The following is a 15,164-nucleotide window of genomic DNA, read 5'->3' as shown; positions in this document are numbered from 1 at the left end:
CTCATCTGCATGCAATGACATCACAATCTGCCACAATGGTGTTAACGCTAACACGAAAACAAAAACATTCAGATATCCTTCACTGTAGAGAAAGAGGACAATAATGATGATCAGAACAAAGGTATACATATGACAAACATATTAATACAGCAGGATGAAACGATTCATGTTCCCTATATTGTATTTCCAGCGATTGGCCATCACCATAATAAAAAGACAGTCGAAAACAATACAGATTTCAAGAACTGCCCAGGCCAAAGGACAGGGGATGTGTTTGTGACAGTATCCTCAAAGCCTGTAGGATATAAAAAGCGCCGTAATGGCTGTGCATTATTTGGAGATAACGGCTGTAGTTAGAGAGTCGCTGACCTCTGCATTAGTGATAGTACAATGATCAACACGAGTGAAAATACAGCAATGAGCAGAACCAACAGCACTTGAGTTGCAGCTTCCTTAAAGGGGCAATAACAGTTTAATTCAGTGGAGCACAAAATATGCATAATGTATTTGCTGGGGTTTATTATGTGGTTGATCAATGATAATGGTGCAGCAGTTACTGTACGTATACTGTCTGAAATCTCTGGTCCGATATTTAATGTGGGGTGCAGAATCACAACACTATAGAAGCCATAATGTCCATGATATCCAAACCATGACTATCGAGTAAATGAGGCGAATGATTATTTTTTGATGATGTGGCAGCTTTGATATTTTACCTCTTCTCTATAATAAGCTTGATTTCTTATCTCTGAGGCGAGAAATGAACTGTGTTTGCATGGATGTGTGGATGGACATGTTGTTTTAATTGCTTATATTAAAATTCATCTGAGCAATTTCTTATTTTTCAATGCAATCAACTAGGCTCATTGTGTTTTTGTTTAGTTTTCCACTCAGAATTCCCTGAGGTGCAACGTTTTTTATCAAGAAAATTTGTGAGTATGTGACTGGACAAATGAACCTGATTTTCCAATTTGTTTTACCATGTGTCTCATGCAGGCAATTCCCAACTTGGGGCGACCATTGTGGATGCCTTAGACACCCTCTACATCATGGGTCTGCACGAGGAGTTCAAGGAGGGCCAGGAGTGGATCGAACAGAATCTGGACTTTGGTGTGGTGTGTACCTCCTTTCATATTCATGAAACATGAGTGGAGCGTCAGTTGAAGAATGACATGCTTAGGTAGTCTTCACATTTGAGATTCTGTTCTGTTGATGGTCTAAATACTGTATCTCCCCACTCTGGCCAAACTGCACTAGAGTTTGGAAAAGGGCAGAGACTCGCATTTGAGTGGCATTGTTGTTGCTTGGTTAAATGAACCTTGCTAAGGATGGAACACTTCATAGTTTGATTACCTGCTCCTGGTGTGAAAACACACTTTGACAAAAGAAATCCTAATAGCTTATCAAGGTCAAAAGGCAAATGCTTGATTAATCACTTTGATAGTCTACCCTCTCTGATGAGAGTTGTGACTTGTTAATCAGCTCTGAGCATTCACTGAGAGAGAAATAATCATATTACAGAAATTAGGAGTTTATACAATTTAGGGCCCTTTCACACCTTCCTCATTTTGTCAGTACTTTAGGACTTTTCATTAGGGATATTCATTCATTTTGCTTTCTTGCGGTTGCGCTGAATGCACTGCATGATCTTACAAAACCAGAATTTCCGTTGTCTAGTACTTAGCTTATTTATTTATTTTTTAATAGGTCCAGCATATTTAAAACTCTCCGGTCATAATGTCGATGAAATGTATTCTCCAGTTGGATGTGAAAATATTCTGGCTCTACACACTGTTTCCTCCGCTGCTTCTCTGATACCCGACCTCTCTCACTCCTCTCTCAATTTGGTGAATTGTATATATATAAATAATAGAGTATTTTTTATCCACTCCAGAGTTGGTGGTGATTGTTGGAACAGTAGAAAGAAGAACAAAGAAGTTGTTTTTGTTTCTGTAGAGTTTGGATTAAGTGTGTTTTATGATGATAGTCTGGTGGCTTTGGCGAGAGGGATGCAGTGGCCGTTTCTGGTTGGACAGAAAGGATCTTGTTCTTTAACAAAAAGATATATCTCTGCAGGGATCCTTTCCTCAATACCGGACCCATGAAAAACATTATACTTGCACACAAGGGAATGAGAAAATAGGGTTCATAAACAGATTGTATCTGACCCAAGTTTCTCCCATTAGCCGGGGACATGAAATCTCCCTCCATGTGTTTGCACCTGGTCAGTGTACGTCCACTAAAAGTGTGTTGCCACTGACAGGCTCAGATTGTTATTCTAATTGTGTGGCAGCATATTGGAAAGATCCCTACAGAAACAGACCTTTTTGTTAACAGCAAGATCCTTTTTGTTTAACCAGAATCAGCGGCTATATCTGTCTCAGCAAAGTCACCAGACTCTATTCACTTTTATCATCGCAAAAAAAACCACACCAAAACCTCTTTGTTCATCTTACACTGTTCCAACGTCGTCAGAGGAGCAGCAAATATATATATATATATATATATATATATATATATATATATGTATATGTATATATGTATATATATGTATATATATGTATATATATACGTATATATGTATATATATACGTATATATGTATATATGTATATATATGTATATACATATATATATATATATATGTATATGTATATATATATATGTATATACATATATATATATATGTATATATATATATATATAATATATCCAAAATATTTTCACATCTAACTCAGGAATAATTCTCAGATTTTAGCAGATTTTGTGAAAAAAACGTAATTACCAGATAACAGAAACCTGCTCCCAGTCAGCAGTGAGGAATGAGCTGTGATGTAGCTTTGGATTGTGGTCAGAGCTCGCTTGTTTGCCCTGGCTAGCTTGACTTTTAGCTCATCCTTTTTCTGATTTAAGTGTTTTTCATTGTGTTTAGTAACTAGTTCAGTAGCTCTCGATGGCAAACACACAGAGGCTCAAGGTACTGAGTCCCTCGCCCTCTACCACCACACTGATGGGCAGCATACGGGTCTCAATCATATGTTGCACCATCTTGGTGATGGCTGTAGACTGTGCGTGCGTGTGCGTGTGTGAGCGATTATTGAACTATCGTTCTGTTCCTTTCTAGTAGAAAACCATTATATGGATACTTTGGACTTCCAGACAAATTGTATTTTGTAAATTGGTCAGAACCTAAAGAAGGAGAAGCTAAGCAACAAAATGAGCTGTGGTAGTACAGAGGGAGCGGAGGAGAGCCCATTAATTGAGGTTTGGTATGTCACCTTCAGAAATTGTCAAAGGGAACAAACTGACAAAAAATCTGACACCTTTCAATTATTTCCAGAGGATGAGAGAGAGAGGAATTGAATTGAACTGACAACACGCCTACGTCAGATGTATGCCCTTCTACTAACCAATTAGTTACAGGGAGATGCAGGATGACGTAAGTGATGATGTCAGGACGTAGTTATTGTATGTCATGGATTGTTCTTCAGTGTGCTTTCATAATTGCAATTTGAAAGCCAAATGAACTGGATCAGTTGAATAGTTGTATATGTATGTATGGAGCAAAAAACAAATATTGTTTCAGAACTTGTTTTGCACCTTCAGGTGTGTAAAGGCCCTCAAATGCAGTTGATGCAGTTTTCTTGTTTTCAACATGCCATCCAGCAGTTGCTCAGGTGGGATTCAGACCCACACTCAGTGTTATAGTAGCACCTTGTTGTCACCAGTGAGCTTGTTTTGATCTATTCAGAATCCAACCATCATCCCTCATACCATCCCATTCTTTCCTACTTTCCATTCTATTTTCTTTTCCCCCTCTCTCCCACTTTTCTAACAACCACTGTGGTTTCCTTCGTTTATTTCTTGGTTTCAGTGCTCCTCTCCCTTTCAGTTGTCAATCACCATCTATCCACGATCTATATTTCCCCATTTGTTATTTTTTTTACTGTGTTCCCTGCATACTCTTATTCTTCATCCTACCTTACCTTTTTATTGTCCATTTTTCTTCATCCCTATTTGTCTTTACTATCACTCTTTCTCATCTCTTTTCTTTTATAACCTCTTTGTAGATTTAACCAGTCTATTGTCTTCAATCTGAATCCCCTTTTACATTACATTTGACAACCACAATTTTTATCTGTCCCTCTATCCTTCATCCACCATGTCTATCTCTTCTTTTTATTCAGCTGACCTTTTGTCTATCCCCTAGTTCCTTCATTCCTTCATCCTTCCCTTTTTCCTCCATAATCCTCAGCCCTTTCTTTGCATTTATTTCTTGCTATCAGTCCTATGTCCCCTTGTCCTCCCCTCCATCAGTTCCCAACCTGTTTTCTGCCTTCTGTTTACCAAATTATATCCTTTTCACCCCTTGTTTCTCTCTTGTCATGTCTGTTTTCCTTCTATCCTTTAAATGCTTTAGCCACATTTATTCGCAGCTAACTAAGCTTCTTGTGATTTATCAGTCCACCTGTCATAGCTCTCACTCCCTCTCCTCTTCTTTCACTATCCTTTCACATCCCGTTATCCTTTGTTCTGCATTACCTCTTTTCCTTCTTTTTCTCCTTGCTTTCCATGGCAGACCTGTCCCTTCTTAATTTCTCTTGAATCATTATTCTGTCCATGCCCCCCCCTTTACTTTCTGCCTGCTCCAGTGTCTGACACCCGAGCTTGTTAGTCCCCCTACTGTGGCAATCACAGGCCAGCCAGCAGGTAGGCAGAGGGGATCTAACATTCTGACACTTGAAGGGCTAATTAACCTCAGAATCACTGTGGTTGAGCAGTGGAAAGAGGGATACAGGGAGGAATTGCGGGAGGAGAACGAAAGAGAGTGAAGGGCTTAGATCGAATGGAGGGTAGAGAGCAGAGTAGGCAGCAAGAGAAATGTGGTGGAATAATCATCAGGGGTAAAGAGAAAGGGAGGAAAGAAAGAAAGAGGAAGAATAGTGACAATCAATCACAGACTGAGGGTGTAGGAGTTTGGAGAAAGAGATGGAGGAAAGAACAGCAATAATGACAGATCGACAGGGATACAAATGAGCATTGGAAATGATTATCAGAACGACGAAAGAAAAGACAGGCAATTTTTGGCGGATAGAGTGAGGTGAAAGAGAGGGAGAGGGGTCAATTGAACCTTTGAACCTTAGGCTTTTCTCCTTTGCTCCCTTTATTGAGCCACTACATGTATTCAGTATCATATAATATAGGTAATATAATGTTATTTTCAGGATAATTTCTCATAAATGCCATTAGTTTGCATTGTACATGCTCTGTGACAGTTGCTATGAAAAAAGTTTTTTGTAGAGGCTTTTTGAAGTACTTTGGTCCAAATGAGGAAGCTCTCAAATTAACTTCATCTATTTTTATGCCCTGTTGACCTCTCAGTAAGCTGAACTGATAAATATTGATGGAAGAGGACACTAGTGAGCAAAGCTGTGCTGATCAGATAATCACCACACTGAAGCATCTGAGAAGCAGTGCGTGGAAGCAGTTTGGGGGTTTACACCACAGGTGGCAAAATGTCCAGCATAGACGGATAGACGTTGCTTGGGTGTGCATTACGATATATGGGTTGCATTCAAATTGCTGCACTGGATTGCTTTTGATACTAAAGAGAATTTCCAAACATGATTGTCAGGCAACGCTGCACTTAAAATGAGCATCTTTTTTGTATGATGGAAAGTGCAAGTTGTGCTAAATTGAAAATACATTTATCATTCCTGTGTGTTCAGATTTGATGGAGTTCTGACTCCATTTTTGATGCATATTTTGTCAACCAGGTGTGTAGGCTGTCTGTAGAGCTTTGTACAGTTTAAAAACATATCAATAGTGTTTTACCGTTCAGATTTTATCAGTCACACTGAATAATGAGATGGTTTTGGTTTTCCATGTGGTTCTTCTGAAATTCTTAGATGAAGGACAGTAGAGTGGAAAATTAAAAGAGATGAAGTACATCAGGGGATGATAAGGAAAAGCAGTAGGGAGGGATGGACATTCAGATGTGACCGGAAGGTAACACATAACACTAGATTAGATGTTATTGGAAACTTGGGCCATTTTGCAGTTGTCAAACCCAGCAAAACAGTAATATAATGCAGACAGGAATGAATGAAACATATTCACCTGACAATGGCGACATTTGGGTTCAGTAAATAGAAGTGTTCAAGTGAAAATTTTGCACAAGTGTGTTTTCCAGCACAGTGACATCCAAAATACCTGCAGGAGCAGTCACTGTAATACAACTTTCCTCAGCAAGACACTATGAGATTTGTGCCCGATGGATGAAATATGTAACAAATGCAATGACAGGAATGACACAATGAGAAAAATTTGCACATGTGTTTGAATTGAGTAATAAGAATCAGAGGCAGGAGAGAAGAAGCAAAAGACAGCACGAGTCCTTCGGTTGCACAGGAGGGGAATGGAGGGAAGAGATTAGAGAGTGGAGAGGGAGGAGAAGAGAGGATGAGGCTTGAAGCCCCTGTTAATGAGCGAGAGAAGGAGGGAGGTGTGTTGCCATGTTTTCATTAACGGCTTGGTTTGATGCTCTTATACCTGCATGCATTAGGCAATGATTCAGGCATTAGCTTCCAGCTACTGTAGCATTCATGAAAGGTTAAGATAGCTTAGGCTGAATCTTAGCAATATGGCCGTGGCATTACACTGGCTTTTGCTCAGGCCTTTTATAAAACAGGCAATTCTCCGGCTCATAGGGAGCAATGCTTTTCAAGCCTGCAGTGGCCTGGCAGCATAATTGGCAGCAAACGTGTTATTAAGCTTGAAAATCAAAGATTTGTTCAACCCGAAGGCTGCAGCCATACCCAGCCTGCCTAGTCAGTGCTCTCAGGCAGGAGTAAGGGCACAGTTTGAATTTCCGTTTAAGAGATTAAAGACATCAGTTTTAGTCGAGTTTAATCTCTCACCTGTGCGTGCATGTATGAATGCAGGTTCTGTGTGTGTTTTTGTCTGTGTGTATGTCTGTGTGTGTGTGTGTGTGTGTGTGTGTGCGCGTGTGTGTGTGCGCACGCCTCTGTTCGAGCTAGTTTGACCATTATATTGTTTATACTTTTGCTGCTTTTTTTCACTTGTTTCACTTTGTGTGTGCAAAGCTACAGTAAATATGTTAGATCAAAGATGAACCACAACTGAAATGGATATTTTATGTTGGACAGTTTGGCTTGTAATGATACCGCTCACCTTTGCTCCAACTTGTCTTTCTTCACTCACCTGACTTCATGTTGGTGATGACGCCTCGTTCCCACAGCCCAAATATTACTGTGACCAATCGAAGCCAAGATCCAAGCTGAAGTTTACTGGAATTATGTTTTAGGTGAATTTGTGGTCAGCATCCAGTAAAATTTAAGATACTTATTCTGCACGAGTGAGCGATCACTGCTGTGAGACTCTTCAGCTACAGTATTTATTTTTAATATAAGTTTGTGAGTGTGAGTGCAAGGCCTTGACATGACTTGACTTGACTCGATCTCACAGAAATGCAATGAAGCGCGTGTTGTCTGCTGTCTCGTATTCTTGTGTGTGTCAAATAGTCCTTCGTTAAAATCATACATTTATGGCTCTCATATGCTTGGTGTCACACCCTCCCTCCACCACGTCTCAATTCAGCCACCCACCTGCCACCACCAGCTCCACCGCTAATGAATGATTAAATAGCTGCCATGTCAGGTTGAGCCAAGCAGTGAGTCATTGTTGGAGTCTCCAGTATCCTGGTGGGGCCTCCGCACTGCAGCTTGCCCTCAGATGATGGATGTGTTGGCGTGAGGTCTGCATCCATCGCCAGGCTCGAAGATCCACCAAATTAATGGACTCCATTAACAGACGCATTAATAACCCTGTTTAAATTGAGGATTTGATCAGAGACAATGTAGCAGAGATGGAGAGATGAATTAATTCTAGCTGTCAAAGAGTACATTTCAGCCCGGTTTGATTAGCCAGATTTCTTGTGAAGGAGCAAGTGTTCCTTATTCAAATTTTTATAGCTCTTCACATGGTGAAAACGTCAGCACTTAAATGTTGAATGTGACACGATGTTCTTTTAGACATCAAGAAATGCAGAGTTGTCTTCCACAGTCTGTTGGAGAGGCAAAAAAAAGATGGCCTCATAAGTTTTGGAGCTGTAAGTTCTGCTGCTTGTTTTCATGACATCGCTGGGCTTTAATAGTCCCACACGGTGAAAACTGTCATGTCCTGATTGTACGCCCCTCTCCCATCCTTTCCTCGTCCCCCCTAAGCCTTCTGCTGAAGGTGAAAGACATATGACAGTTCTATGTGTTCCTCTCTCTTGTCATCTGCAATGACAAGGTTGTGCAGAATATTTCAGCTGAGCTGCCAGATGACATGTTTTTGTACTGTTTGACTTCAGACTTGAAGGACTATTGACACACTTTTTCATGTTCTCAGAAAGGTTTGAGCCAGACTCTGTGTTAGGTTCATACTTGCACTCACAGACACACACACCACATACCGTCAAAAAATAATGTTATATGTATATGCACCTTTCACGTATTCAATAAGTGACAGACATGTTCCTGATGTATGTGGTCGCGGCTGATGTGTGCGGCTTGTCCTGCATGTTGTCCAACCAACAGTCAAAACCAAAAGACTATGGAAGCAAATGTTGACATTTGTGAAGCGGGAGCTCGATCATTTTGGCATGTATTCTTTAAAAATGACTCAAAGCAATTAACCCCTTACCATTTGCCAGAATTAATTGTTGTTTATTGTTGTTCCTGTCTATCGACACAAAAGCTATGTTCACATTTATACTCATATTAAACACGATTAGAAAGTTAGATTCTTGTGAACTGAATATTTAAACAAAAACATGTAAATAATCCACAGAAAGATGTTTTCGCCTCTCTAAATAGCAGGCCATATGTTTACAACTTCCAGAAACATGTACAGATGGGCAATATATTGTCTCTAGTCTTTCAAATGACACCTCACTTCACACAATCTGCCATATGAAGTCTAGAAACCAGAGAAGCTAGTAACAGTCTAAGGTGACTGACACTTTGAACACACAGATAAGCCACTTCAGTGGGTTATTTACAGCTCCAGTCACCTCAAATCTAGGATTTCAGCCATAATAGGGATATTACACACACAATGGCCTCAATATGAAGATAAACAGACAAAATATAGTGAGAGATAATTTAGAAATAAATGGAGTTGGCCAAAATTTTAATTGCATGTAGGACACCTATATATGCCATTAGAGGAAACATGAAAATATTCAGTTTATCTGGTATTAGCAGTTTTTATTGAATTTGGGTAGGGTACTAGGGTAAGGGTTTATGCTGTTGTCCCATTGTGTTTTCCAGCTAATAAATCCTAGATATTGTCACCTGCAAGCATCTTTTCTCAAAAGAATATTCAGAGGGACAAAAGCCCTTCTACTTCAGTGTGTTCAAACTTTACTACAATGCCAGTAGCAGTTACAGTAATTCTGACTGCTGGGGTTAAAAGTGTTTTCCTTGAAATGAGACCAAAACCATGCATATATTTCTGATGGTTCAAGAACAGCTTTCAGTTTACTTTGGGTATGCCCTGGATACGTGCAAATATTTACTGGACTGGTACGGGGTTAATTGATCATGCTTGCAATTTTAGCATTTCACTAATTGACTGCACGCGAAGCTCCCACTCTTGCCAAGGTCAGTTATAAGAGGATAAGCTTTAATTGATCAGCAAAATTGGTAACTAGTACTAAGTAGAGCTAGACTCAGGGGCACAGCTACAGGTAACTGTACATTAACCAAAATATTCCTGTGACCCCAGCGCGTGGACCCCAGGAAGAGGCACTTTTACTGTAGTGACAGGATACACGTAAACATCCGTGATTATCTATGACAGGAAACTGCACAAAGAGAAATGTGTATAAGATAGGTTGACAGATTGCTGTTTATACTGGTGCATAGTGGATATTAATAGAGAAAGTAAAGAGGTTGAAAAGTGAATGGAATTCACAAGGGAGAGCGAGTACAGTATGTCATTTAGATCTTATGATAGAAGATGAGAGAAGGAAATGATTGCTCTCTTATTTTGTAGTTTCAGAGCAAAACAATTCATTTAAATCAAAACTTCTATTTTTGTGCTGCTCTCCTGCATCATTGCACAACTCACATGATTTGTGGCAGTCCAATCTGTGGTCACCGCAGGCATTTTGAAATCAGGGCTGTTCTATAGCTCTTCTGCTCATTGGGGTCACGACTCCTAAACTACAGTTGTAAAAGGCTAACAAGAGAGGCTAACTGACAGGCCAGGAGTTAGATAGATGGATGCTGCCAAACAAAGCTGGTCTTGAGCTTAATGAAGGCTTCCCATCCCATCATTACTCAATTACAATATCCACTCAGTGCAACATCCACCCCATGACTGGCAGCCCCTGTTGTTTTAATTCTTGCTTCCTGATGTGCTGTTGCTCATTCAGTCTTTGGATTAATCGTGCGCTTCAAAAAAGCACAAAAAATCATGTTCTCACTTTGACATCATTGGATATTAAAAGGAAGAGTCTAAGTTGAATAGAGGTTTATATGGCGATGTTACACGCATCATTTCCAAAGTCTCAGTATCTTTCTGTAATCAGTTTAATGGAGCTGTTCAGTGATTATTGATGATAACATGATTATTATTGCCCTCTATAATAGAGTGTGAATTTTGCACTAGTTTCATTATGGAGAGGATTAGACCATCTTTTTATGGTACTTGCGCTAATGTTAATCTACTGTTTCAAGAGAGAACCCTGTAGTATGTATTTAAGATATATACAAAATAAATGCATTTATCTGCATACAATGTAAAGCATGCAGGCAAAAGAAGGATGATAAAAACAGAGAGGGAAACCTCAAGGAGGAAGATGGAGCTGTCGAGATTCACACTCAGGGGCCTTGGACAGCGTAGGATATACAAAAGAAGTCCTTTTACAGTGTGTGTTAATCGCTCTCTGCTTGCCAACACAGCCGTGCACATGGGACATGAGGGAGGGCCCAGCTGTGAGTGACACTGCTACATTGTTAAACTTTGCGACTGTGTGCAAAACCATTTTGGCTCAAGGTCGACTGTAGGTGTTGCTGCGCTCTTGCTGTCTTTTGCTCACCCTAGAATTGAAGGCAGAAAATGTGACCAGTGTGTAAAGATGCAAATAGAGCAGTCCCCTTTACTGCAGGAGGGAATGAGATGTCCAACAGGCCAAAATCCAAGTTTTACTACAAATGGCTCAAAGAACATAAAGATAAGGTTCAATGTTGCACGGAAGTTCCAATATCCAGACATGGCCCACACCTCTTTATACCTCGACAAGGTGCTTGTGGTACCCAGGAGATAACAACAACATTGTGGTGGAAATTACTGTCCTGTGGGAGGATGGATGCCAAGAAGACTGGAAGTTCCCTATATAGTTCTATTGCATATGATTCCCAGCAGCAATATGAATTCATGACAGCTCTAGGCAAGCAGAGAGGGCCTATGGGATGGAGTAGGTTAGTGGATAGCTGGAAGTCAAACGCTGCAAATAGGCAGTGATTTGGCCACCAACGCTGACCCAAAATGGAGTTGTGTCACATCTGGCAAAAACATTGAATAGGCTCAAAGATTAGCCTAAATTTGCAGTGTGTCGGACACACTTTTTTTTTCACTACTGCAGTTTTTGTTATTTGTTGTTATTGCTATTATTAATTGATTAGCCCAGTGGAGGGTATAGGCTGTGCTTTTAATTGAATTAATTTGTACTGGACTGTAGCCATAGACAGTTTGTCTAATTTAGTGAAATAATTAATTTCATTCCATTGGGTTGACAGATGGCTGAGAATTAGTGTCATGCCACGTGATGGTCAGGTGGGTAAACGACCCAGCCATTCACGCCATGACTCACCCATTAAACCATGACTCATGTGACCCTAACGACCCAAATGATCGCTGGGTGGGTCAGTGATCCTGCAGCAGGATAAATGCCTGAGACTTTCCACCAGTCACTTAGAACTGAAGAAGCCTCTTGGATGAGAGGTCAAACGTCTTCTAGAACCACAAGCTAGTCCAGGTGCCTTTGGAAGCATTTAGAAATGCCAGGTCCTTGCTCTATTTTTTTTATTTACCTTAGGCTACCCGCTGTGTCTGCGCTCATGTTTTCTATTTGTTCTTGATGTTGTTCAGAGAATAAAACTGGAACGTATGTTGTCTGTCAACGCCCGCTCCAGAGACTACAGTCACCTCAACAGAAGTGCACACCAATCAGTTTGTAAGCCGTAATCATGATTATTTTTTTAAAGCCTAAAGTGCAATCCGGCGTGTTAAAGCCCCAGCTTTAAAATTCATACAATGTTCCGGGTCTGCTCCTCTCGTTCTCTCTCTGTCTCTATCCCCTCAGGAGTGCATTTACTATAAATTGAGGTCATTCAGATTGCCCTTTAGAAAGATGTGCAGTTTAAGTCCTCATCTCTTGTATGTTTTCATTCCTTCTGTGAAAATATCAGAGCAAGGTCACATTGTAATTTGCGAGTAGCTCTCAGCATTTGAATGCACTAGACTGCAAGGTGAGTAATCTTGCCGCATCAGGGTTGCCATGGCATGGAGGAAGTTGTCAGTCACAGAGAAGTATACTAATTTCCTCTGAAATATTTGACGAAAGGTGAAAGCTTTTTTGCACTACGTTGTCTTAAGAGCATGCGTAACAAACACATGCTCGCCTGAGGCCAATGAGACTGCAGTGGCTGCTGCAAGACCAGCAGGAGGATGATTTTTCTGGAAATTTGGGTGATCACTAGCATACCCTCCCCTCCTTTGTTGCACCCAAAGCCTTAAAATAATAGCCACGGTGACGCTTATTTGTAGTGTTAATCCTCATATAGTTGACTTGCATTAAATGCCTGGCTGTAGTTTAACCTTCTTTCATTCTTAGGAGCCTTTAAATCTTAATTGATCCTTTGCTAAGCCCAGCCCTTCTGAGTAACTGTTGCTACGCCTGTGAAGCTTTCCATTCTCAGATTGCGCATATGGAATTTACAATGACAATGGTGGCAGATTTACCATTGAACTTCACAGTATTTTTTGAAACACTTTGATTCCTCACAGAGGAAAGCAAAAGCAGGCTTGTCATCACTCGTATGGATTTTGTCGAGTAAAATGATGACTTTTGCCGGCAGATTTTGTAAGTGTACCTAGCTGATGTAAGCTAATACTAATGTTTTCACTCTGTGAGTCCATCAGCACCTGACATTTCCATGTGACACATTTTAATTTTAACTGGGAACTCTGTAAAAGGGTCTTCGATATGTACTTGATGGCTGCGTACATGATAAGATGCTGAAAGACTGAGGCTGAAGCTACATGTCCCAGGCATAACAACTGCATCTCAACATATTGTAGGAAGCCAATAACATGCCCACTGCCTTTGGACGTCACACTTGGCTACTACTCTTGGTAGGAAGCTAGTTAGCCAGACATGCTAGCATTCGCAGCTCATATTAGAGCAGATGGAGACAAAGTTGAATCCACTCCTCACACCCTTGTGTTTTAGGTGTTTGAAAGATTCCAGAAAAAACAAACCTTATGCACATTCTTTCAACAACATGCAGAGCAAAGCTTGACAGGCCTGCTGCTGCGTAGTCACAGTTGCTAAGCTATGATTGGACAATTTAGCCAAGCTTCAATTCCTCATCTATCTGTTGGCGGGTTACAGGCTTGTTGATCAGCACCAGTGACAGTTAATATCTGACCCAGGATTTGTTTTACGAATACAAATTCTCATCTAATTAGAGTTTCAGAGCATTCACCATCGCCCTTCTTGGCATTTTCAGCTGAACAGACCATGCTACAAGTGTTTATCACCATTGATATCCTGTTTCAATGCTGTGTTGGGGTGTGTTGCAGTTTGCCATATTGTCTTGTTTGGTACCACCACAGGGCAGTGCCAAGGTCAGGAATGTCCACAGCTTCCACAGTGTCTTTAAACACATTGCACAGAAGTGGTCTTGATTTTGGGCAAAGCTGCACATCTCTGCTGTGACAGGCATTAGTTGTTGCTGAAAGTCATAGCTAACTGAATGCCTTTTCCTGAAGTAATCAGTGTGATTTCATGAGGATACAGTCTGTGGGAACGCAAGTTGTTATGAAATAAAAAGCTGTAAAGATCTGTGGTTACCTCTGATTTGGCTTATTTCTTTGAAAAATAGTCTGTTTTTCAAAACATGCAAGTCTTTCCCTTCTCTACCTGTGAATTTTATTTGGAAGGTTTTGCGAACCATCTGTGCTGATAGTACAGAAACCCCTGAAGGAGCTGATTTAAAAAAAAAAAGTCACTCCAAAAGAAAGCAAGATTTAAAATAAAAAAAACAAACAATGATTGACAGTAACACAGACGAGGTTTAAACTTCCTATTAAAGAGAAAGATGCAATACCAACAGAATGGAACGTAAATTCAGAAAATACAAACATGAGTAAGAGTACTTTTTTGTGTTATCCTGTCTGATGTTTCTTTTTTCTCTTGTTTTCCCAGAATGCTGAGGTGTCCGTGTTTGAGGTCAACATTCGTTTCATCGGGGGACTGCTGGCCGCCTACTACCTCTCAGGACAGGAAGTAAGTGCTCACCTGTCTGTGTGTTTGTGACACTGTGAGTGAGAAGTGTGTTGCAATTGGCAGCAATTTGATGAACCTCAGTTATAGGGGGCTGCAACTAAAGGCTTCGATAGTTGATTAATACTTAAATTGATTTTTAATTGGATAAAAAGAAAAAAAGAAAGATTTTGTTGTTTCCAGCATTTCAAAAAACAAAACTTGTTCCTTGTACAATAACGATAATTAAGTAAACAACTATAACAACATAACAGACAGAAATGCCTTCCGTCTGTTTTCTCTTTGTTTTGTGATGGCTCAAGCGATATCAGGCATGTTGGCTTGATCAAGAGTTAGCTTTAAATTAGCTTTATCAGGTGCCCGGCCGCAATGATCCATCACAAGACAGAGAGAAAACAAATGGAAAATACTTTGAATTAAAACCTGTAGTAGTGCATTCCCCCGCTCTTTATCTTTAGTTTCTGACATTTTTCGAATGCTTATAGGGGATGGCATCATTTCCTGCAAGTCATCATGTGAGCTACACAAGTGCAGCACTGACTTGCTTACTGCCCCCACCTTTGGAGCCATTGCCACAGTGT

The 15,164-nt window shown here is 40.3% G+C and overlaps 1 protein-coding gene across 1 annotated transcript in view; it reads left to right on the top strand.

The window, feature by feature from the left end:
- Nucleotides 1-15,164, top strand: part of man1a2 (mannosidase, alpha, class 1A, member 2) — a 131,899-nt gene that overhangs the window by 61,967 nt on the left and 54,768 nt on the right. The window contains exons 5-6 of the mRNA XM_041951161.1: nucleotides 997-1,115; nucleotides 14,506-14,586. Of these exons, the coding sequence (XP_041807095.1) occupies nucleotides 997-1,115; nucleotides 14,506-14,586 (200 nt within the window). The remainder of the gene's footprint in view (nucleotides 1-996; nucleotides 1,116-14,505; nucleotides 14,587-15,164) is intronic.

This window comes from Chelmon rostratus, chromosome 13 (genome assembly GCF_017976325.1).
Source record: "Chelmon rostratus isolate fCheRos1 chromosome 13, fCheRos1.pri, whole genome shotgun sequence".
Lineage (NCBI taxonomy): Eukaryota > Metazoa > Chordata > Actinopteri > Chaetodontiformes > Chaetodontidae > Chelmon > Chelmon rostratus.
This window is presented reverse-complemented; position numbering and strand designations above follow the sequence as displayed.